At 36.7% G+C, this 24,035-nt stretch overlaps 2 protein-coding genes and 1 long non-coding RNA gene across 3 annotated transcripts; all 3 read right to left on the minus strand.

Annotated features, from left to right (window-relative positions):
- Positions 1–6,796: 6,796 nt before the first annotated feature.
- On the minus strand, positions 6,797–8,909 carry LOC133845426 (uncharacterized). The gene is made up of 3 exons (XR_009894768.1): positions 8,828–8,909; positions 8,080–8,767; positions 6,797–7,995 (listed from the first exon to the last, which is right to left on the minus strand). It is a non-coding gene; the product is annotated as an uncharacterized LOC133845426 (long non-coding RNA).
- A 425-nt stretch (positions 8,910–9,334) lies between these two features.
- On the minus strand, positions 9,335–10,823 carry LOC133845091 (uncharacterized). Its single transcript, XM_062279444.1, has 2 exons — positions 10,720–10,823; positions 9,335–10,653 (listed from the first exon to the last, which is right to left on the minus strand). Exon 2 carries the CDS (start codon positions 10,606–10,608, stop codon positions 9,394–9,396), a length of 1,215 nt encoding a protein of 404 aa, XP_062135428.1. The 5' UTR covers positions 10,609–10,653; positions 10,720–10,823; the 3' UTR covers positions 9,335–9,393.
- A 780-nt stretch (positions 10,824–11,603) lies between these two features.
- LOC133843892 (E3 ubiquitin-protein ligase rnf8-B-like) lies at positions 11,604–12,588 on the minus strand. Its single transcript, XM_062277650.1, has 2 exons — positions 12,381–12,588; positions 11,604–12,305 (listed from the first exon to the last, which is right to left on the minus strand). The coding sequence occupies exon 2, from the start codon at positions 12,275–12,277 to the stop codon at positions 11,675–11,677; it is 603 nt and encodes a 200-aa protein (XP_062133634.1). The 5' UTR covers positions 12,278–12,305; positions 12,381–12,588; the 3' UTR covers positions 11,604–11,674.
- Between the last annotated feature and the right edge of the window lie 11,447 nt (positions 12,589–24,035).

Raw genomic sequence — 24,035 nt, forward strand, 5'->3', positions numbered from 1 at the left:
GTGTAAATCGTGTAACCGCTATGCAGTGCAACGGTTATAAACCAGCTGGCAGGCTAGTTACCGATTTATTGATTTTAATTGCAACCTGAGACATTTATATGCTATAAGAATGCGCAAAAGGCCCCGAAACTGTTAACAAAATTCATTGCAAAACTGGCTACCAGTGTTGCCGACTCTCTGAAATATGCCCAGAAATTTGAGTTATGAATTTAATTATACGAAATTTCAAAGAAGGCATTTTGCTAATGGGCTTTTTAGCTAAAAGATTGGCAATCGAAATTTTATACATCAGAAGTTATATGTGGATATTTTGTTATATTAGAAATATATGTAGTTACTAGATTGATTTTGTTATTGAACTACTTATTGTAGTGGATTTTTTTTGACAATGATAATGAAATTTAATGAATCAGTTGGATGATAGTAGTCAGTTATATATCCGGACAATTTCGTTATACATATAACCCATTTATATACAAATGTATTTAAAATATGTATATGAAATCAATAAACTGATATTATATATAATATAAAATTATGTATACTTATGGGTGCCTTGGGTAAATGGTTAATAATGAAATGAAATAGATCGGAGGTATATCTAGATTCATTTTATATACAAAAGTATTTATGCTGACTGACTAGAAGTGTGCACTTTGGCAAAGATGGCAACACTGGCAGTTCGTGCCTGACAGTGGCCATAGTTTTGGACAAGTTGAAAACAAATACGAGTAACACAGCCAGTGAGCAAAGCGGGGCACAGGAAAAGTGGCAAGAGGCAGTGGCAAGGTCTTGCTTGGCATTCAGACAAGCCCAGGCGAGGTTCAAGTAATCAGGGAAGAGTGTGGGAAGAGGAGAGGAGAGGCGATGGGATCCCACAGAGCGTGGGGCATATCATGACATTTTATTGTGTTGTCAGACGGAAAAGTGCTTATTACGCATGCGCGACAGCGTTCGCAGCGACGTCGCGACGTCAGCGGCGCTGCTTTTAATTGTGGGGTGCCTGGAATACCTGGAAGAGTCGCCGTACCCGAGGCTGAATCCAAAGAGACAGAGACTGAACCTGAAACTAAACCTGGAGGATTGGCGATGTTGGTTGCTTGGTTGCCTGGTTGTTTACGCTAGCGATTGTTTTACAAATTAATATTATTTTATGATATCGCGTTTGTTTTGCTAATTGTTGCATGTGTGGCGCAGATAGCATTTCAAGCCGCCAGCTAGTTGAACAGCAAGCAGTCAGAATAGACTTCAAGACAAACAGAAAGACAGATAGAGAGTCGAACAAACAGATAGTTGGGATATGTACTCACATACTACATATATAGTGAGTAGAAGCAACCGTCCGGTAGCCGGTGCATTTTGACAGTTTTACGAGCTCGGCCAGCGTTGAAATGAATACTTGCTAGTCGCCGGGAACGCTTTAGCCTGCCAAGTCCCCAACCCCCTATTCCCACTCCTCTCCACTTCACTTTGTGAGTTGTGGCCATGTCCGTGGCCAAGGAATGTGGCAAGCCACCCAAAACATAGGAAGCTTCTAATGAATGCGTAGGCCAGCCACAATAAATTGATGCCGCATGGAAAGAAAAGCTAATTTTGGACCAACTTAACGAATGCTCCTCACAGCATCTAACTGACAGTTGGCATACGATTATTAACTTTAATGTTCAATAGAATTTTTAATCTTTGAGCGAAAGAAGAGTGGAAAGAAATTCAGTTTTCTATTTGATTTTTCTCTGTAAAAAGCCTTTTCATTACTGTTTTAAACTTGTGATCATTGGTAAAAATACAATTAAAATTACACGAAGATTCAAGTTAGTGAAAAGAAATTCATAGATCTAGTGAAGATAGGGCAAAAAAATCAATATTTTGTTTAAGGTTTATTGAATATTTATTTGATTATTTTTAAAAAATGTAATTATACACAAATCATCACTGTGGACAATCATTAACTTTTACTTTTACGTGTGTAAACAATTCTAGTATTTTAAGTTTTTTTTTTTTCTTCTTAAAACTTGAAAATCTTAAATCCATAAATTAAAATTCATGCGTTTTTTTCACTTCACTTTACAGACGAATATTAACTTGAATGTTGAATAGACTTTTAACAAATGAGAAAACTTTAGTACAGAAAGAAAGAACAAAGCTAACATACAGTGCTCGACTGTGAGATATCTATAACCATAACAGTGCGGTATTATTCATAAATTAAACACCGAAAAAATACTGAAATATACAAAATTCTTTGTTTCTGGTATATTGATATAGTGTCATAATATACCATATTGACAGCCAAAGCAACTAAGGCCCGCAGTAATAAGACGTTCTTCCTATACAAAAGAAGTTCTTAACTTCTACATTTTATCTGATCGCAACAAAATTTACAGAAATCATAAATAGTATAGTTATTATTATATATACCAAAATTTACGCCTGTTATTCGATTTTTTTTCAATTTGCCAACTAAATCTGCATTAAATTTCCCAAAAATATCACATCTCTTTTAGAACCTTGTGAGACACTCCAAAGTTTAAAATAATTGTGATCAATTCGCCTTTCTTCTATCATTAGAATCGACCACAAGTCAAGCGTAATTTCTTGATAACATTTTGGGTTTGTTGTCTTCCTTCTATTCATTATTTGATTTCCATTTCAATGACAACCTTTTTCGGTAAGTTTTCACACTTTGCTTTTGCCTTAATTGTCAAAGGTTGCCCTTATCTTTATGGCAACAACAACAACAGCAACGACAATGCTAGCAACAACAAATTGAAGGAGCCAGTAGACAGCTTGGCTGCTACGAAGGGCAGCAGATCCATTGATACTCCAAGCAGTCCGAATAGTCCCTGGCTGAACTGTCAACTGTCAGTCAGAGTCAAAGACAGAGTCAGAGTCAGAGTTGGTCGTCTGTTGTTTGTTGCATGCCCCCTCTCCGTCTCTCTCCGCCACTCTGACAAGCAACTGGACATCAATATGTGGCACTCACTGGACTCGGGACTCTTTTTCTTTCTCGCTTGTGTGTGTTTGGAGCATGTTTCTTTTGCCTGCTGATAACTGATATTTGACAACTTTTGATGTGCTGACATTGACAGCGGCAGGCGGCCCTCAGTCTGGTTGTGCACACTCTCCCTATGTGTGTGTGTTTGTTTGTTGTATCGAGCATTTAAGAAATTGGACAGCTGCCTCACAGAGCGGCATCTGACGCCAATGCAAAAGAGCTATGAAGACTTTTTTCTTTTATTTATAGTCGATAGCAAGCGCTTAGTTCTCGGCTATCATCGCATAAGAATAAACCATCAGCTCAAGGCAATAAATCTCTGCATTATTTATGACCAACAGTGCTGTAATTTGTTTTGTTATGCAAAAACTCACAGAAAAAAGCGACGAAAATGCAAATTGCATTTCAATGCGGAAGGAAAATCCTTTAAAACAAAAAGTCTCAAAATTCTATGATTTAAAAAACAGAAAGAGATATTTTCGGATAGCTGCAATCTCTGTTAATGTTTTCATATGAGCTTTGAGTTTTGCCTGGTAGCTTAATGAAATTGCCAAGTTTAGCATGAAAACATAACAATAAACCCAGTTTTTACTCCAATACGTGTGACGTGTTATTATGCCGAAAGCAGGAAGGCGCAACAGGCTTTCCGGTAATGATTATGACGGTTAACAGAGCCTCCCCGCGGTTGTAATATGAGTTGAGGTGGAAAACAGAAAAACGTTTCATTGAAATGAGCAACGATCGAATTGTGCCCCAAATGAACTTGTTTCCATTCCAAACAGCAACAACAACTTGCAATTTTGTGTTGTTTTTGTTTTTGTTGGTTGGATCTTCGAAACTGGAAGCTTTAATACTTTGTTGGGGTCTTTGAAAGCCACCGCATCAGCGTTTAACGAGGTGGTCAAGATTGTGCCAAAAAACGATGGGTAATTACAAGACCAAAACTGTGCGTGCTCTTTCACATACGCGAACTCGTATTCTCGGGCTGAAGGAGGGAGGGAGTGAGGGAGCAGCCACTTGGGGCATGCCGTTTAAGTTGATGAATATGAATTTTGTGGCAAGTTTTATGAGCTACCAGGGAGAAAATCAGCGGCAGCAGTTGATTGCGCTTGTCAGAAGCAGCAGAGAACCCAAAAGAGTTTCGACTTAATTCTATGTAATGATTTTACTGTGTTAGTTGCAAGTACAGTGAGACCTAGATAAAGTGTAACGCTAACTAAATTTTTTTTATTAGCATTCTAAATTGTATTTGTTCCACACTTGGCTTCGTTTTTCAATACATAATGTTGAAATATAAACAAAGACCATACCAATTTACCAATTTTAGAGGCATAATACAGCTTATTGTAGATCAAAGCACTTAGAAGATAAGTGCATTAAATTATATGTAAATTGCAATTATTGCAAATAGTTTAAGATAAATGCATTGCACATAAATGCACATTACGAATTGTTGCATAATTTTTAAGTAAACATATATTTTGATTGGCATACATAATAAAATAATATACAATCTATTTATTTGTCTAAACATCTAAAAATACTAGTGCTTATTCAATATAAATAGAAATAAACTTATTGAAATAAATAGTGCAGATAATTGCATAATTTATTTATAAACACTTATCGATGTCAAACTTTATTTGCATTTGTTTATTTATATTAACAGCCAAGTCATTTTACTTAGTATTATATAATAACATTCATTATCGAATAACATTTCAACAAATCAGGGCAAAGCTTTTAGTAATGTTACAAAAAATATATGTACTACATTCACTGTCTCGTTAATTATAGCCAGTTAGCACTGTAGCTGAAAAGTTTTTCTAATTATAATGAGCTTTGGGCACGAGCAATGCTGGAAAGTCAACCTAATTATTAATAAACGCCAACGTTTGCTTGTCATTGTCAGTGGATGTGGCACAGTGGTTGCTGCTGCTGCTGGCTCCAACTTCCCACTCACTCTATCTCTCTCTCTCTCTCTCTCTCTCTCTGTGTGTGTCTCACTCGCACACACACACTCCGCTGGGCCGTTGTTGATCACTCCCCCTTGGCGCGCCAACTATACTTATAGTGGCTGTCATCATTTTAATGCCAACTCGTTACTTTATTTATCATCAACATCATTTCGAGCTCAAGCGCTGACAAGTAGACAGTAGCCGCGGCAGTAGCTGCTGCAACTACATACATACATCGACTACTCCACTTAGAACCTAGAGGGACGCCAACCGGAGGAGGGCAACTTGTACAGCGGGGAGCGCCACCAGCCCAGCGCCCGTAACATTGACTACGGCGCAGATAAAAGCCTTTCCATGTCGCTTCAAATTTAAGTTTTCAATTAAAAAAGACATAAACTGGCAGTGTGTGTCTGTGTGTGTGTGTATCTATGAATGACGTAGCGGAGGCAGCGTCGATTGTAAAGTAGTTTGACTTTGACACAAGCGTCATAACTGTTTTAGTGCCGTGCCGACAACGCAGCACCACAACAACAATAACAACAAACGAACGCAGCTCAGCAGGAAGACTACAACAACAACAATCTTAGGCTAGGCACTTGCCAATGAACTATAGGAAATGTTAAAACTGGAGCTGTACACCTTTTGAACCTGCTCTGATCTCTGCCGATGCCACAGTTCTCTTACTTGGGCGGAACGAAGTGGAAAATGGCACAAAGGTGACAGCGGAAATGCTGAAAACGAGCAAATTAGAATGCTCTGCAATGCAAATTGAGTGAAAAACTTGTACTAAAGCCAAGTGCTCAGAACTCTTCAGATGTTAGTGTTAATCCAAATAGAAAAAAAATAAATTGAAACAAGTTAGAAAGCTACAGTCGAGTGTACTCGACTTTTTTCAAAATAAATACATCAATAATATAAATATACTAAAACTATACCAAACGGTATATTTGTTATATCGATATAGTACCACTTTCAAAATATACCATAAATGGCTCAATATACCAGATTGTCGGCCAAAGCACGTTTTTGGTTTTTGCCCATAGTATTTTTTTAATAACTTCCACAAAAAAGGTTAGATTATAGCTCTATCTCTTATAGTCTCTGAGATCTAGGTGTTCATAAGGACAGACAGACAGACACACAGAAGAACAGACGGACAGACGGACATGTCTAGATCGTCTCGGGAGTTGATGCTGATCAAGAATATATATACTTTATAGGGTCGGAGATGCCTCCTTCTACCTGTTACCTGGGTATAAAAATAAGCTGAAGGCTTTAGAAATATGTTAGTGTTTATTTAAATAACTAAATAATTAAACAAACAGATTACAGATGCATATGTAATATTTAAGGATTAACTATCCTACGGTGTTCTACACTATTATGGGTGTTTACATGGACCGCAACTTAAGGCGAAAGTTGACATATTACTCCATAGATATTTGTTATTTTACAGACAAGCGATTCAACTGATAAAATATTTTGCTAGATATGAAGTATTGTAATATGTATTTTAATGTTTGCAGAAATATCATATATTTCCTTTTACATAAGATCTAATAATATAACAGAATATAGTAATATTATACAAACTTTAAGCTTCAAGTATAAATCGATTTAACCTTTTTGTCAATCAGTTCATCAGGTCGTCATCATGGTATATGCTTTTAGCTCAAAACTTGCAGCTTATAAACTTTGCATTATAAATATATACATATCAGATACGGTTTTACTTTTGTTCATTTGCATCTAAAGATGAAGCTGTCATTCTCACTTTTTTTTTATTTTGTTTTGTGGACAACAAATTCAAGTTTTTATTATTGTTTCTCAAAGTTGAACAAAAAGATGTGAGGCGTCGCTGAGAGCATTATCATTTAGGGAAAAGTTCAGCAAATGTGTAGCATTTATCAAGTTTTATGACTCCATTTGGACCCTGAGTGCTTGTTGGTCTTTTTTTTTTTCTTTCTTATAATATGTCTGTACATTATTTTCTTCATCGTTTTTGTTTTGGGGGCGCCCCAATTTGCTTGATATGCAAATGGCAAAAAGTTGTTGTTTTCAACACATATTTTTGTAAATTTTATTGCCTAGCTTTACCCAAAAATGTATGCAAACTGGACACTGTGAAACGTTTTGGCTATTTCTATGATAAAAAGAAAAAAAAAAACAAAGTATCTATAAGCTCTCCGGGTCCATTGTGCGGGTCTGGGAAAGTGTGGCAAACGGGGCAATTGTATGGATTTTCATAGTTAGACAACGGCATTGGGAATTCACTGCGGCTGGAGATGGGGATGGAGTCGGAGATGGAGCTGTGTATAGCTTGTGCCTTGAATGGGCCTTGTGGCTGATTTTGAGCTGAAAAGATAATGACAATTATTATCGCTATTATCGCCAGCATCTGTTATTGTTTGCCGTTGTGTGTTGCTGCCACTTCCTAGACCTGAAAATGATATGCTGGTGTGTTCTGTGTAGTGTATTCAATGCCGCCACAACAGTCGCATACAAATTGGCAATAACCATCAATTGGCAGCAGCAGCAGCAACAGCAACAGCAACCAAAGCCATTGCCAAAGGTGACTGTGTTGTCTGCTTCTTGTAGCCATGTCGATGTTTGCATTAGAATGAGCTAAACCAACTCTATTGAGGAATGCCGATTACAGTTTAACGCAGCCATTGATTTGCTTTCTTTGGTGGTTGCATTTTCTATTGCAGATCGTGTTGTGATCAGCGGCCATAATTGTATTTTCGGCATTTATTTTGCCCGTTCTCAATGCAATTTGAACAAATGGCACTCGCCGCAACAATTTTGCAACTTGCAACTGCATCCGGCGCATTCAATGACCATTGTTTTGTTCCATTGCAATCGCAGCTTCTGTTGAATCGGCTCTTCAACTGTATCGTAGTATGTATATAGCATTTTTAGCTTATTTTCTGTGCACATATGTACATAATTGTTGACTTCGGTATGATTTGTTAGTATAAAACATTTGCAGAATGTTCAACTAAACTTTGGATTTTGCTGCGCTTTCAGCTGTCGTTAAGACTTGAAGATCAATATACATAAAAATATATACATATGTATATAAATAAAAAAAAAGAAGTAAACGATAATTTCCGCAAAACTTACTTAGTAAGGAAAAACAAAACCCTCCATATATTAAAAGACAATTAAATGTTCTATAGTAAAAATAAAAAATTGGTTGAATCCTCTTTTGAGGCAAGAGAAAATATGGTTATTCAAATTTTTCAACACAAATAGGTATTAATTATTCAGGTTGATTTAAGAAATTACAAATAACGTGGAAACAAATAGCGTATATCATTTACTGAAACAATATCGCGACATTCTGGACATAAAGGATTTCTGCGCAAACATTCTCGAACGCATGGATCACCGAAAAGATGACCACACGACAATGCAACCAAGCGATGATTGGAAGTATTGAAAGTATCCATGCATATGGCACAAGAACTACTCAATTCCAGACGCTCCTCGAGAACCTTTATTTGCTGCTCCTTCTCCATGCATATGTTTTCTCCAAGATCCAGCTTCTGGCGCATCTCATTTATTTCTCTTAAATGCATTTCTTCTTGACATTTCATAGTGTCCTGCAATTGCTGTCGCATTTGAATGTATTCTGGATTTTCACACACGCGGAAAATATCTTGCTCCAACTTATGGCATATATGTATCATCTTTTGCCTCCAGCTGTTTTCGAAGCTCATTCACTTCTTGCAAATGCAGCTCTTCCTGTTCCTTAAGTTGAGTAAGTAACTGTCTGCGCATTTCTATAAATCACAATTGATTTTATTATCTGTAAGTACATACAATTTTTTGTGAAATAAAATAATAATAATAATTCCCGTAGTCTTACATTTCCAAGTATTCGCTGAGCAATGTCATGCAACTATGCAAACAATTTAATGTTGTGCTGTCAAAAAGCTCGATGAATTTTTAAAGTATCGAGTAGTGATGGCCCGATTAATCATCTGATACATATTAATCGATTGATTTATTTCAACTAGCGATTTAATTGTATCGAAAAATTGGTTTCGATTAATTGAATCATTAATCGGTTATACTACAATTGCTGGACCTTCGCTTCAAAAAAAAGATGTACACTTTCTTGATCTTTTGGCGTTGGCTTCAATAATGAAATACATAAGGAAAAAAGTGGCGGCACTTTCACAAATAGATGAAAGCAGTCAGTTGCGATAGCTTTGTACTCTTTTTCGCATTGTTTTGTATCGTCTTGAATATGCGCCATATTTTGTCGCTTATGAGGCAAGAGAAAATATGGTTATTCCCATTTTTCAACACAAATAGTTATTGATTATTCAAGATAAACATTATTCTTTCAAAATAAAAGTACAAAATATGGTTATTCAAATTGTTCAAGGCAAATATTTATTGATTGATTATTCAGGTTGATTAAAGAAATTACAAATAACGCGGAAACACATAGCGCATATTATTTACTGAAACACGAGTGCGACATTCTGGACATAAAGGATTTCTGCTCAAACATTCTCGAGCGCATGAGTCACCAAAGAGATGACCACACGACAATGCTACCAAGCGATGACTGGAAGTATTGAAAGTTTCCATGCATATGTCACAAGAAGTACTCAATTCCAGACGCTCCTCGAGATCTTCTATTTTCTGCTCCTTCTGCAAGCATATGTTGTCTCTAAGATCCAGCTCTTGGCGCATCTCATTTATGTCTCGTAAATGATCTTCTTCTTGACATTTAATAGTGTCCTGCAATTGTTGTCGCATTTGAATGTATTCTGGATTTTCACCAACATGGGCGACATCCTGCTCCAACTTATGGCATATAACATCTTTCGCCTCCAGTTCCTTTCGAAGCTCATTTACTTCTTGCAAATGCAGTTGTTCTTGTTCATTAAGATGATCGAGAAGCTGCTGTCGCATTTGAATGTATTCTGGATTTTCACCAACATGGGCGACATCCTGCTCCAACTTATGGCATATATCATCTTTTGCCTCCAGTTCCTTTCGAAGCTCATTCACTTCTTGCAAATGCAGCTCTTCTTGTTCCTTAAGATGATCAAGTAACTGTTTGCGCATTTCGATATATTCTGGATTCTCATATACTTGGGATATTTGCTGCTCCAACTGGTGACATATATCATCTTTTGCCTCCAGTTCCTTTTGAAGTTTATCGATTTGGAAATGAAGTTCTTCTTCTCCAAGTTCTTCGTCTCCTAGTTCTTCTTCTCCAAGTTCTTCTTCTCCAAGTTCTTCTTCTCCAAGGTCCTCTTTTTTCTGCATTTTAAACAGTTTACGCTCTAGTTTAAAACATTTGTCATCCATTTTGACCAGCTTGGTCTGGCATTCATAAATTTTGGCCAAATCAAGTTCCGCTTGACCTTTGAGATCATGGATTAATGTATTTTGATGGCGACATATGGCAACTTGGGTGTCCAGCTCCTTTTTAAGCATATGTAATTCGTGATTCAATTCAAACTTGTTCTCCTCAGTAATAGGTTTTGGATCGTCCAGTAATTGCTGATTCTGAGAACCCTCAGGCTGACCCATTTGCAAATTGGCAGCCGCCTCTTGCAATTGTTTGAGCCCATCATCTAATTGTTCGGCCATCATATTTAAAATAGCTTGTTTTAGATCTTCCATTTTTTTTGTTTCTTTTTTGGTTTGCTTGGGTGCTGATCTTATTATCTGTAAGTACATAAATTTGTTGTGAAATAAAAAGCTTTGTATCTATGCTAATTCACGCAGTCTTACATTTCCAAGTATTAGATGAGCAATGACAGGCAACTATGCAACCAATTTAATTTAGTGATGTCAAAAAGCTCGATGCTCAGAGTTTCATTTCATAAAGTATCGAGCATCCACGTGCTTGTCGATATCGATTTTGATAATTCTTAGGTTTACGACACCTGCATACCCTGTATCGACCTTGGGCATCTGCTTGATTGATGCGATTCTAAGATGCAAGTGTTCTTTAGGTATGCAAAAGATCAGGGTGGAACACGAAAAATATTAAAAGCAATAGAATCAAATCATCCAAAAGAGTAATTTAATAAATTATGTGCCACTAAGGGCAATCGAAAAGTATAAGATTAAATAAATTAAATTAATTGTTTATTAATAGATTATACTAATTTTGATTTCCCATCATATTAAGCAACTCGTTATGTTGATCGACTTGGCGATTTGTATTAAATAAATCAAGTCATATCATTCATGCTGACGCAGTTGATCTAAGTAAAGCATAAAACATATGTATGTACCATTTACTTAAAAGATGCAAATCTGTGATGCCAAGTGTCTACACTAACATCAGTTTCGGTGTGAACAACTTAGACAGAGTAAAGAATATCTAAATAAAATAAATGAAAACAGAATTGAGTGATATTAAGAAACTCACATTGTTTAATCGGTTGTTCTCAAAAAAACGTCAAACCCGCATCGATGTTTTAATAAGATGGTTCATCGCACCACCGATAATTCTCTTGGAAATCATAATGTTACCAAGCTAATTATGTTGGTTAGTCCAAAAAACTTAACAGGTATCAAATTTTACGAAAACGGACGGAATTTGATGGATTACCATAGTGATTGCTAATCTAATTCTATTGACGTGTTGGGCTCATAGAAAAAGAGAATAAACTTGATAAACTTTATTTAACATTTTCAACTGAAACTGAACATTAATAACACGAAACCAACGAAATTATTATAAAGGTCTTCCGTAGATATATCGAATATCTTTTGGATAAACCATAGCTCTGCAATTGGGACACGCATTAGCTCTTTGCAGATAATCCCGAATACACGGCTCTCCAAATAGATGGCCACAGTGCAATGCTACCAAGCGATGGTGACCGGTAAATGTCCATGGATCCAAACATATGGAGCATTGTGTATTTCGCTCATTGTCTTCACGTAGGCGCAACAGTTCTTGCTCGAGCTTCAAGCATCTTTCGTCCTTTGCCTCCAGTTCGCTTTTATGTTGTTGCTTTAGTTGGTCTATTTGACGCATATGGGTCTCCTCTTGATTTTTAAGATTATTCAATATTTCCTCACGCAATTTGTTCATCTCCAATATTTGATTCTGAAACTCTTCAGCTTGTATATTTTGAATGGCTGTGAAATTAGCCACTTGCTCTTGCCACAAACGGTAGAGATCGTAAAAGCAGTTAATGTTTTGCGATCCAAATTCTACCTGTTGATTTGCAACCTCTGGCTTAATCTGCAACACAAGTTGTTCGAAAGTTGCAGTTAGCTCTTTAACTTGCTGTATTATTGTAGCCAAATCAGTTGCTTGAATATGTGCCATACTTGTTGCGTTGGGTGTTGATGGTTTCCTGGAATTACATTTAATAGTGTTTTGCTAATTTAATTTTCTATACAAATAATTGTACGTCGGAATTAACACTTACTTGAGAGTTGCAATCTTCAAAAGTTCCAAATTATTGCAACGCAATATATACGATATAGAATGTCGATGGCTTAAGATCGATTTGCCTGATGATTCCCAAAGAATCGATTATTATGCAAAAAAGGTTGAATATGAATTTTAAAAATTGAGTTTTGCTTTAACATTTAGAAATGTCAATTTGATTTCTAAAGTTTTAAGATTCAAATATGCGTATATCTTATAAAAATAAGCTGCCGAACATGCCTACTATGATCCTCAGAAACAATCTTTTAAATTTTTGAATTGCGTTATATATTTAATATCTTTATTTAATATCTTTTTTGTTGGAATCATCAAAATGTACATACATATTCTTAAAACGATTTTTATTTTGAAAGCATCGATTGAAGTTTTCAGCGATGCTTTTAAATAAATATCTGGCAACTCCATTCTTCAAGTGTGTCCATATCAATTATAATTTCCATTCACGGTAATCATTATTTATTAATTTAAGTTAAGGTTAAGTAATTACCAATTTTATCATGTTGATAATAATATAATTAAATTTGAATTTCCAGATGTCATCCAATGAATTTCTTAAAACATTTTACATGGATTGTAAATGAAGGTGCAATGACTGATCGGCGTCTTATTTTTAAAAAGATTTTATAAATGGCTTCAATGATACGAAATGCATTAATAATAATGTGAAGGATATATTAGCCGATTTGCGGAAAGGATTTCAACGTATAAAGTATGCAATTCGCTATGAATATGCAAGATGTTAAGAATGCAATCGTGACGAGAAGTTTGTAATGGACTGACAAATGCTAAATGGTTTTTCATTCTAATAGACAATTCATCAATTCATCGCCCTTTAACGGACTGTCAACTGCAGTTGTTTGCCTATGATGCCCCCTTGCTGTTGCTGTTGCTGTTGTTGCTGCTGGTGTGTCGCTCCATTAGCCATCAGTATGAGAAGTGGCAACGCATTGCCTAGGCCCAGACTCGAGACTCGAGACTGTGACTGAGACTGAGACTTGGGCCCTCGATAATTGCGCTGTCACTTGGTTGAAGACATGGCAATTTGTGGGCATAAAAGCGCGCAAATTTGTTATGAGTTCTTATTCTCTGGTGCTCAAAAGCTTGATGCTAATGCCAGCCTCATGATGAAATGGAAATGCGAGCAAGAGCAAGAGCGAGAACGAAAGAGATAGAGAGACCACAACAACGACGACTCCGCAAGTTGTTTGCATTGAAAGCCATTTAATCGAGCCATCACACTGTGGCACGCTGTCTTCTTCCATCTGCATGTGTCCAATGCCACCATTTGTTGATTTATGAAATACTTGCTGCAAATGAAAATCCATTGGCCAAGTTAGAGTTGCCTGCAGTTTGTGTTCCGAGTTCGGCTTGGTTCAGATTGCCAAGCAGCCAACAAGTTGCCACAGCATCTCGGAGCTGTCCATGATCACGCGCTAAGCAGCTAAGAGGCGTTGCACATAATTTGCTTTGATCTGTTTCGCATTTGGAGAGCTGTCAACTGAGGCAAACGGCTGTGCTTTGGCTGTGCTCTGTGCTGCTCTCTGTTGGATATGCCAGACAGCCCGGACAATAGAGGACAAGCTGTTTTATTTTTCGTTTTTGGCGTAGGTTTTAATGCCAATTGGACAGTTTTTTGCAATCAACTTGAGTGTCAAAATTAATTTGTTATAATAACAAATTGAAAGTGGCCATAAAATGCACTCGGATTAGCATATATGAGTCGCAGCCATCGCAGCAGCAGCTGAGAATCGAGAGGTAAGTCTATAGTTTATTCTCATTTGGTTATCGATATGGATCTTGAGCTCTAGTTGGTGCGGGTAGGGGAGTGGAGGGGAGGGAATCGGCCCTCTCAGTGCTCGCTTTAAAGTGCAACAACAACCAACTTTATGTTAATTTCATGACGTTTCAGATTTACACACAACATTTTTGTTGATTCTCCAATTTGTACCGACAAAATCTAAAACAAACACTTCAACAAAAATATGAAAGCGCGTCACGTTTAAAAATTTTTAAGTGGTTTCAGCCAAATGAATAATTTTTTTTTTTTGTGTGTGGTGTGAGACTCGAGGCCCCGCTCTTAAGATAGACAGAACTGTAACAGACTGGAGGTTAGTGACTGAAAAAAACTAAACAAAAAAATGATGTTATGAAAATAAAAAAACAAATCTTCAGACTTTGAAATGTGTAACAAATTGCGCTGAATTCAATTCAAGCTGCGTCCAGCCTTGAGTCTTGTGTAGTTTTTTTTGTTGTTGTGGGCATCATCGATTGTCATTATCAGCGTGATAAGCCACCGTGATGATGCCGCACTGAAGCGATATGCCATGTGCCCCCACAAAAGTTCTCTGATTCTTCTCCAATATTCTCAAATCTCTCAGCAGCCAGCCAGCCAGCCAGCTTCTCCGTCATCTCGCTGTGCATTGCAGCTGTCAGTTTGGCGGTCAGGCTACGAAATACTTCGAATGCACTTGAGACATTTCTCTTGAACTTCAACGCCTGCCACGCCGCTGTCAAAATATTTCAATGGGAGTTCGTTTTTTTTTTTTCTTTCAATTTCTTTCCATTTTTTTTATCAATGTGTTGGGGCTTCGGGGTATGGTTCTGTGGCAACTTGTTGTGCGGTCTCTTGATGAGATCTCAATATGACGGCTGTCTGTCCGCATCGTGTGTGTGTGTGTTTTGGTCTCGCTGCAGTTTGTTAGACAAATTAAATCTGTTATTTTCAATTCTCCAATAAACAGACACAGCAATAGCAACAACAGCGACAGCGACAGCGACACAAGCCGAACGATAAGAACTTGCTTCTAAGTGAAGTGAAACTTGTTCTCTTGCGGCTTGGTTATGGCCATGCCCAGAGAGCTGCATTCCCATGTCGCGCCGTAACCACACGTTGATCGGGATCGAAGAATCGGGATCGGGTGATCGGATGATCGCGCACAGCAAACAGCAAATGGCAAACGGCAAAACATATTCTTGTATTTATAAGGTTTCTGTCATTTCTGTTAAGGATTGAGTTATTTGCCTGGCTACGTACCACATCCACATCCACCACGTTTACAACACATCTGTGAAGCGTCTACCCATGTGCCTTGGGGAGGTTGTCACTTCTTCTTCTCCATATGTTCGACTCGGCATCTACCTCTTCTTCACTTTTTGTTTTTGTTGTTTTTTTTGTGATATGTGTTCGCATGCAGAAAATGCGGTTGTTGTTCATTGTAATGCGATACTCTCTACGCATTTGATTGCAAGATAAGGTCACAGGTACGCCAGCTCACATAATGCAAATATTTGTATAAATCATAGCTTGAAATTTTAATGATAACAAAATGTACATGAGAGACGCCGCACTCGCTTTTTTTCCTTTTACAATAGTTTCATATAAGGAGTGCAGATACGAATAGTGCTTAGCATAACGATATGGACACAAAAAGAGGGAAATGCAACTATACTTTAAATAGTTTGACTATTTAAAGTAAGAGAACACAAATGTGTTTTACAAATATTTTTAAACAAAGCGTAGTCTCTAAGTTGTATAGTATATTTTGAATGAAATAGCTTTTTATGTATTATATATTTCAATATTTCTTCGGTATACTCATTTGTTATATTTAAACTTTCTTACTTGTTTTTTAAAACAATAAAGCATTTAGATTGCACTCTTTAAGAGTGCTACTTCGAGAGTAAGTAAAGTCATGATTCAATCTGATTTGATATAATTGTTGATAAATGGAAAAGTCTAGAAATAATATTTTTAAGTTAGTTATAAAGTTCGAAAAGTATATCTTCAAATAAATATTTTATATTTTTTAAATTTTCTTGAAACAACTTTTGTTTGATTCAGTTTGTTGAGACTCCTTTTTACAGTTTATTTGTTTATCAGTGCTTTTACCTTAATATTCGTTTATGGAGAAATCATGGTCTTGCAGAGAGCTAAGAACTAAATGCATTTGTGCAATCATTGAATCGGTAACTGTATAAATATTTAATTGCTATTCGATAAGCACAATATGGTGTAATAATAAAAGTAAAACCAAATAACAAAAATCCAAATGCAATCTCGATCAAATTGCAATTACAGTAGATTCTGCAGCTCTGACCAAGAACACTAGACCAGTTTTTATTGACATTGTGTTATCATAACTAAAATCATTTGCATGCTGCCGAATGGCCAGCAACAATAACAGAGTGTCGCCTGGCCAGTCAGGTTGGTTGGTTGGCTGGCAGACCAAAACATGAAAATTCAATAAGCATAAGAATTTCAAATTTACGATGAAATTAACAATAATATTGCAGTTGTCCCAATGGGCGCTGAGGGCGAACACGAGATGCAACTCCAATGTGAATTCGAATGGCGTGTGCAACTGCAGCTGTAGAAATGTTGGGGACACCCCGTTGCTTGGATTAGACTATGAGGTATGGCATCTATAGGGTGGCTTCAGTACCCTGTTTTTTTTTCTTAAAATTGTATTAAGCATAATAATAATGATTTACTTTGTATACGATATTGTAAGGTTTAGGGTACCGTTCTCTTATATGAGAAAAATCGGTAGTTGCTGTCTTAATTGCTTTAGTTGATAATAAATTATATTTTGTACTCTATGGTATATTTTAAATGTAATTGGTAGTATTTTAATTAAATATGCTTTCTTGCTGTCTGTCTTTATTGATTTTGGTGGAGAACTTGGTATATTTTCTACTTTGTGGTATATTTTGAAATGTAGCTTTTAGTAAATTTCGTAAAGCATACCGTTTTCTTTTCTTTCTGTGTTAGTTGCCTTAGTTAACAATATGGTATATTTTGCAATCGATGGTATATTTCGTCTGCAATTGGTAGTGTATGTTCATTTTAGTGGAAATTCTTTATGGTATATTTCTTAACATAGCTTTTAGTATATTTTGTAAAGTTTAGGATACCGTTTTCTTTATGACAAAAATCGGTGGCTGCTATCTTAATTGCTTTAGTTGATAATATGGTATATTTTGTTATATGTGGTATATTTCGACTGTAATTGGTAGTATTAATTTGATATATTTTGCTGACATATACGGTATATTTGGTACTTTATGGTATATTTTTAAAAATACCTTTTAGTATAGTTTAGTATATTACCGATAATTCCGCACGGGTATCTCACAGTCGAACACATTTAAGTGTAGCTTTCTTACTTTTTATTATTATAGCCTAATGCATTTATTTAATAAATTCATATACTACACATCTGTATGTAGAAAGCGCAAAAAAAGAGGCAAATGCTGCACAATGCCTGCGGCATGCACATGTTTCTTAGGATGTAGATTGTCCGACTGAGTCTCGACGACTGTGTCAGAGACACGCACACGGAAATTGGCAGTTGAATGGGATTGGGAATGGGAATGAGAATGGGCAGCCCATTGGGTCGCGCATATGGTTGGGATTGTAAACAATTTTATGAGCTCGCCTGCAATAATCTACGCAATTTTATTGACACTTGACTTTTGTGTGTGTGTAATTCATGCGATTGTCTCTGGCGGCAAGATGCAGTAAGCTGAATTGCTTGGTGGCCCTAAAAAAAAGAAACGAACTCTAGAATCAACTGTTGACTTTCTCCACTGAAAATCTTCGAATCTATCACATCAGGCTGATAAGCTGGCGAGCTGGCATCGACTGTGTTGACATGGGAAATGCTACAGGTTGTGTCCCCATTTAAGTGGATAACAGTTAACAGGTACCCAGTTAGAGGTGGCCCTATCTGATTGTCACCTAACGTTTGACTAATGAACAAAGAATGTTTGCCACTCTCGTACATTCAATTTCGGCACCGACATCGCTATTGGAGAAGGAACAGGAGGAGGAGGCGGAGGAAAAGATTTCATTTCGACAGTAGCCTCCTCTGCTGTGGCAGGCTATTTTAGATAACCCTATCTAAATGTCAGTCTTGAGTAAAACAAGCTATCTGTTTATGGCATCTGTGCTACTTAATTGAGCCGCAGCCAATAAACGAGAGAGCTCTGAGAGCCAACTGCTGTAGCTCAAGCTCTATTGCTGATGATGGCCAACTGCTGGCCATCCATCGAGCAAATATACGAGTATATAAAATGCTTTTGCATAATTAAAAAAAACACGAACTCCGCACGAACGAAACTTTACTCAATTCGCCGGTCATGCTGTCATTTTCAATTTTAATCGCTTGTCATAAACTGCAATCGCATTAATTTCCATCGCTCGACATGCAATTATATGTAAATAAATATTTATTTAAATTCCTATTTATTTATTCACTGCATTTATGGCCCAGGCTCGTAGCTCGAAACGCACATCTCACTGTTCTCGCATCTCGCATTTATTCTATAAATTAAAAACCGTATTGCAGTTTATGACTTGTATTGATTTAGTGCCATTTTTATCACAAAAAAAAAACAAAATGTGGCAAACAGAAGATATACGAGCAATTCATGTGCAGTCGAAAAGAAAATCAATAATTGAGTATTTTCGATATAATGCATGATTTGCCAAAGCAATTTTAGTGTCAGTTTCATGCACGCTTTGCAAATATTGCACAATTGCTAAACATCAGTTGGTTTAGCAAAAAATAAATACATTTCAGAAATATTTAATTTTAGAAAAATACAGTTTGTTGGTTCTGTTTGAAAAGAGTTTTAGTTGAGCTTTCTATTTATTTATACTTCCTTTCTCTTTTCTCAAGCTTATTTTTGAACAGAAATGTTCCAAGCCTAAGTAAATTTAAATTAAAATAATTTTTATACCCGCTATCCCTAATCTAAAAAGGTGTCATACATTTGTGGCAAACCAAATTGAAACAGGCAGAAAACACTATATAATATATAGCTGTGTTCATTAAAATAGCAGTGTGATATAAAAAATCATTTGGCTAAGCAATTGTCGTGTCAGATTCATGAACGGTTTGCAAATATTGTATCGTTGCTTATCAGATGATTTAGCAAAAAAATAAATATTGTACATTTCATATATAATATTTTAGAAAAATACAGTTTTGTCACTAAACCAACTAGAAATAATTTATGTATAGTTTTCTATTTATTTGTACCTTCTAAGGACTAAGAAAATTTAATTTAATACAATTTGTATACCCTATATCTCTATAGTAAAAGTATGTTATAACTTTATGCCAAACGAAAATGTAACAGGCAAAAGATATAAAATCATTTTTATCAGCGAACTACTAGATTTCGATAAAAGGCTTAGAATTAAATCAAGAAATCATTTTATACGGCAAAAAATGTAGTAGTATATTCCAAATATAATTTCTCAGTTACATTAGTATTTTTCGGTATAAATAAGGGAAATTTTAACCGCTGTAGTTTTCTTACTTGCTTCACGTTCCTTTAGTTCTCACACAATAACAATCTTTGTTCAATGAAGTGAAAGACAATGTTTGGAGTTTTAGTTCAGCTTTCTATTTATTTCAACATTCTCTCTCCATTCTCAAATCGCTTTTTTCTTAACAGAAATGTTTAAAAACTAAATGGGTTTAATTTAAAAGAATTTTTTACACGTTTGCTTAGTTCTCACATTTTGAAATTAAACAGCATAATTATTAACCTTTAGCATTTTCACGCATGAGATTGATGAGAGTTAGTTGGGGTTTATTTTTTTGTTTCTTTTTTTTGGTTTTTGGGTATGTTGTTATTTTGATGTTATTTATGAGCAGCCATTTTTCAGGGAATGCGCAGTGAGGCGTGACTAATCAGGCAAACGGAACTCGACTGCTAATTGCCGTGAAGGCGCCGCCACACTCGCTATATAACTAGATATATGTATAGACAAACATATATATGTGTGCGACTTACTATCTGTAGATTGTGAGTCATTAAAGCCATGCAAATTGCAGCAACAAGTGCAGCCTCGTCCTCGGCTTAATTATCATAGCGCACACAGAGAAGTTTGACTCTCTCGCTCGTCGCTCTCTGTTGGATTGTGTGTACAACCAATCAGCGGCAAAGCAAGACGCTAAATGAGCAGCCACCGTTGCAGCAGTTGCAAGTGTCACCACACAGAGTCAGAGGCACTGTTGTGGCAGAGAAGAGTGGAGCGCAGAGGCGCTTAAAGTGTTGCGCTAATTTTATATGCAAATTATGGCAAAAGCGCGGCTTGTATGCTAATTTGCAGCCCAGGCTCAGAGACAAGAGACAAGCGACAAGAGACTGAGACAGACAGCGGAGGCTTTAGGGGTCTGTGGCCGGTGGCATGCCTCAGCGCTTGCCCCGCCACTTAACATGCTTTTTAATGATGTGCAGTCTGAATGCATATGCCAAATATTTGGAGAATGCTGGGCACCAGAGTTTCAGCCAATTTTCTCACCCGGCTTCCCGGTTCGTCATCAACTGCCTGCCTGTGTGTTTGGCTTTTTATCTGGCGCAAAAGTGTGAAATTTTGACGCAACGTCAAAGTAATTTTTCGCTTCACTTTGCCACGATATGTGGATCAGCAGCAGCTCCTTTCACCATGCAACTGTTAATGATTTTTGAATACATCATGCTGTGCCTCATTTTAACACACAGCCCCTCACTCACACTCTTGCAAATGTCTCTGCAACGTTGCTTGTCGGTGATGTTCTTCTTCTTCTTCTTCTTCTTCGCTGGAAATCTGTTTCGCTGTCTTAATTAGATGTGCCACATACAACCTGTCACATTTCATACATTTCTCTCCATTTTTTTTTTTGCTGGCAACAGTGATACTGTACTTATGACATTTTCGGGCCATCCTTTAACTGCAAAATAAGTGTGTGTATAAAATGTATATAATTATGTTTAATCGAACGTAACCCATACTTAAGACACAACAACGACAACAGCAACTGGGTCAACTGCGTTGTATGTATTTATTATTATAGCCATAACATTTTGGCTAAAACGGCTTTGGCAATCGTTCAAAGCACAAACAAGACGAACAACCACAACAACAACAGCAGCAGCAACAAGACATGTGAATATCCCAATAGCAATAAGTTTTTTTTTTCTTCCTCGGTTCAATTTGTTGCTTTTTATAGCAACTATGAATCAGCAGACAACGCTCAATTAGAATGGGGATGACCGCAACTTGAGGATACCCTGTTTTGTATATTTTCATTGAAGGAAGATTCAATTTAAAAGGATAATATAAATTTGTGAATTTAATTGACTATTAATGATTATTTAATTGGGCATTATAACTTTGTGCTTGTAGGAAATGTACGCAACAGGCACGCCCTTTTTCGCCTCTGTGTGAATTTGAAGGTAGAGATTTTCGGTACATACAATAAAAACTACTGTATTTATGATTCCCACAAAATTTGGTTGCGATCAAAAATTGTAGAAGTTATTTTCATTGATTTTATTGCCTTGGCTGACAATCTAGTATATTTTGCACTCTATGGTATATTTTTAATGTATTATTATATCAATATACCAATTTGGTATATTTCAGTATTTTTGTGGTAGCTTTCTTACTTGTTAAAATTGAAAATATTACATTTAAATTAAAAATTTTATTTCAAATCAGTTGAGTTGTTCTATTTTATTAAATCAAATATTAAATAAATACAATTATAAATAATCGAACTTAGTTTAAATTTCATCATAAATTTAAGGAGTGAAATTATTGTATGTAAATATAAGAGTCAAGACAATTCAAAATTTTATATTTTATATAATAAATTGCAGTAAATAACTAAAAATATTATAATTAAATTTATATATTCTGTAAAAGATAAAGTTGCTAATTTATAATTCTTTATTCTTCTCTTTAATGTATTTTTTGTTTCTAATTCTACAGTGTACAAATATTTACATTTTTCAAAAAACAAGAACTTTTATATACCCCTTTAGCAGCTATGCGTTATTCCAGGGTATTATCGAAAAAAAGAGTAGAAACAATTTATGAAAATTTATAGAAAACGCCAAACGCAAATCAAGTGTTACTAAATTGTGAATAATGACTCCATCGAGCCACACCACAGACAGCTCAAAAAAAAAAACCGTGCCACAAACACACACTCATCTACACACCCATGAGTGAGTGTGTGTGTGTGTATGTGCTGCCCAATTTGATGTTACAAAAGGCCAATACAAACTCTAACGAATCTAATCAAAAGATAAACTCACGCGCAACAAAAACGACGACGACGACGACGAGGAAACCCTCCTAACGAGTATTTTAAAGTTTCAATCAAAAATTCGTTACACTTAGCAGGGGTGAAAGACGAAGAGAAAGAGGGGGGAAGGGAGAAAGAGAGAGAAAGAGTGTAGAGCTCGTGCAGCTAATAAGCCGTGGCTTACATAAATGCGGCAACAATCAACATTTTGGCCAGCGGCCGGTCGCAAACATGAAATTATGATTTTTATTGAGGAATTCGCACAGCGGGTGGTGTAATTAATCAGCGCGGCAATGGAAGCCAGTCAGTTGATGTTGTTTGTGGCTGATGCTGCCCCATCTGGTCGCAACACATTCGCGTGAAACGGGCGAGGTCGCGAGTGTCGAGTGGCAAGTTGCTTCTGCTCCCCGTTTTCCTCTTCCCTTCCTTCTTAAAAATCAACTACAAGACGGTGGCTGCAAGTTCTCGGGGTCAACGGGTCAACGTATGAGTAATTTCGTTGAACCCCGTTTCCCCCTCGCTATCGTCCCCCCTCTCTAGCGCTTCTCGGCCGTGTTGCATCCCGCTGTGAAAGTGAGTTTAACGGTAGTTTGCCTAACAACAATGCCAACGCGATCAACGCTGTTTGATTTAAATTGTTGCCATTGTTGTGAGTGTTGTTAGTGTTGTTAGTCGCTTAGGTGTTGGCCCACACACACACACGCACACACACACACACACCTCTTTAGCTATGTATTTTCAATCAAAGTGTCCATTTGCAAGTGCCTTGTTAGTCTGCGATTGCAACTGCAATGGGGAGGAATAAAAAAAACCTCTTGCCACTTAAGCCTTACCTAAATTACGCCAAAATCGATTGCAATTGCGTCGATTATCGCTGTTGCAGCAGCAGCCGTTGCCAAAATTTATCGCTCGCAAATGCATTTCACGCGATATTTATGTAGTTTGGCCCAAAATATATTGGCAAGTTCGTATATTTCTTTTTGGTAGCTCTCGCGCTGCTCTGGCCACCGGTTTTTAAGAGGCCGCCGCTCTTATCGCGGCAATTACAACGAGAGATTTATATGGAACCGCGTCGCGCACTCTGCCTTCTCCCTCTCACACTCCCCTCACTCTTTCTATCCCTCTCTCACTCACGCTGTCGGTCTTTAAGCCAGGCCAGCACCCGCACGAGGCGCGCGAGTTCAAACGTTGCCAGCCGGCAGCCAAAAGCGTTGCCACTAATCGGCAACTGTTTCTTTTGATGCTCTTTCCCTGTTTGAGCATATTTTGTTCTAAGCGAACTCAGCTCTTTACGAAGGAATAGTACTGAAATTTGGTATAGTTAGTTCCTATGACAAAAACTAACATATAAGTTGGATTTTAGTGTTGTTATTATAGCATTAGCTTACAAATTGGAATGCTCTGAAATTCAAAACTTCTGAAAATTAGCCATAAAGTGTTCTTAATAAAAATTTATGTTTTGTCAGTTATTAAATTAATACATACTGATTATATATATTATAAAGTTTTTCTTTACTAATTATTAATAATATAAAAATAAA

Source organism: Drosophila sulfurigaster, chromosome 3 (assembly GCF_023558435.1).
Source record: "Drosophila sulfurigaster albostrigata strain 15112-1811.04 chromosome 3, ASM2355843v2, whole genome shotgun sequence".
Lineage (NCBI taxonomy): Eukaryota > Metazoa > Arthropoda > Insecta > Diptera > Drosophilidae > Drosophila > Drosophila sulfurigaster.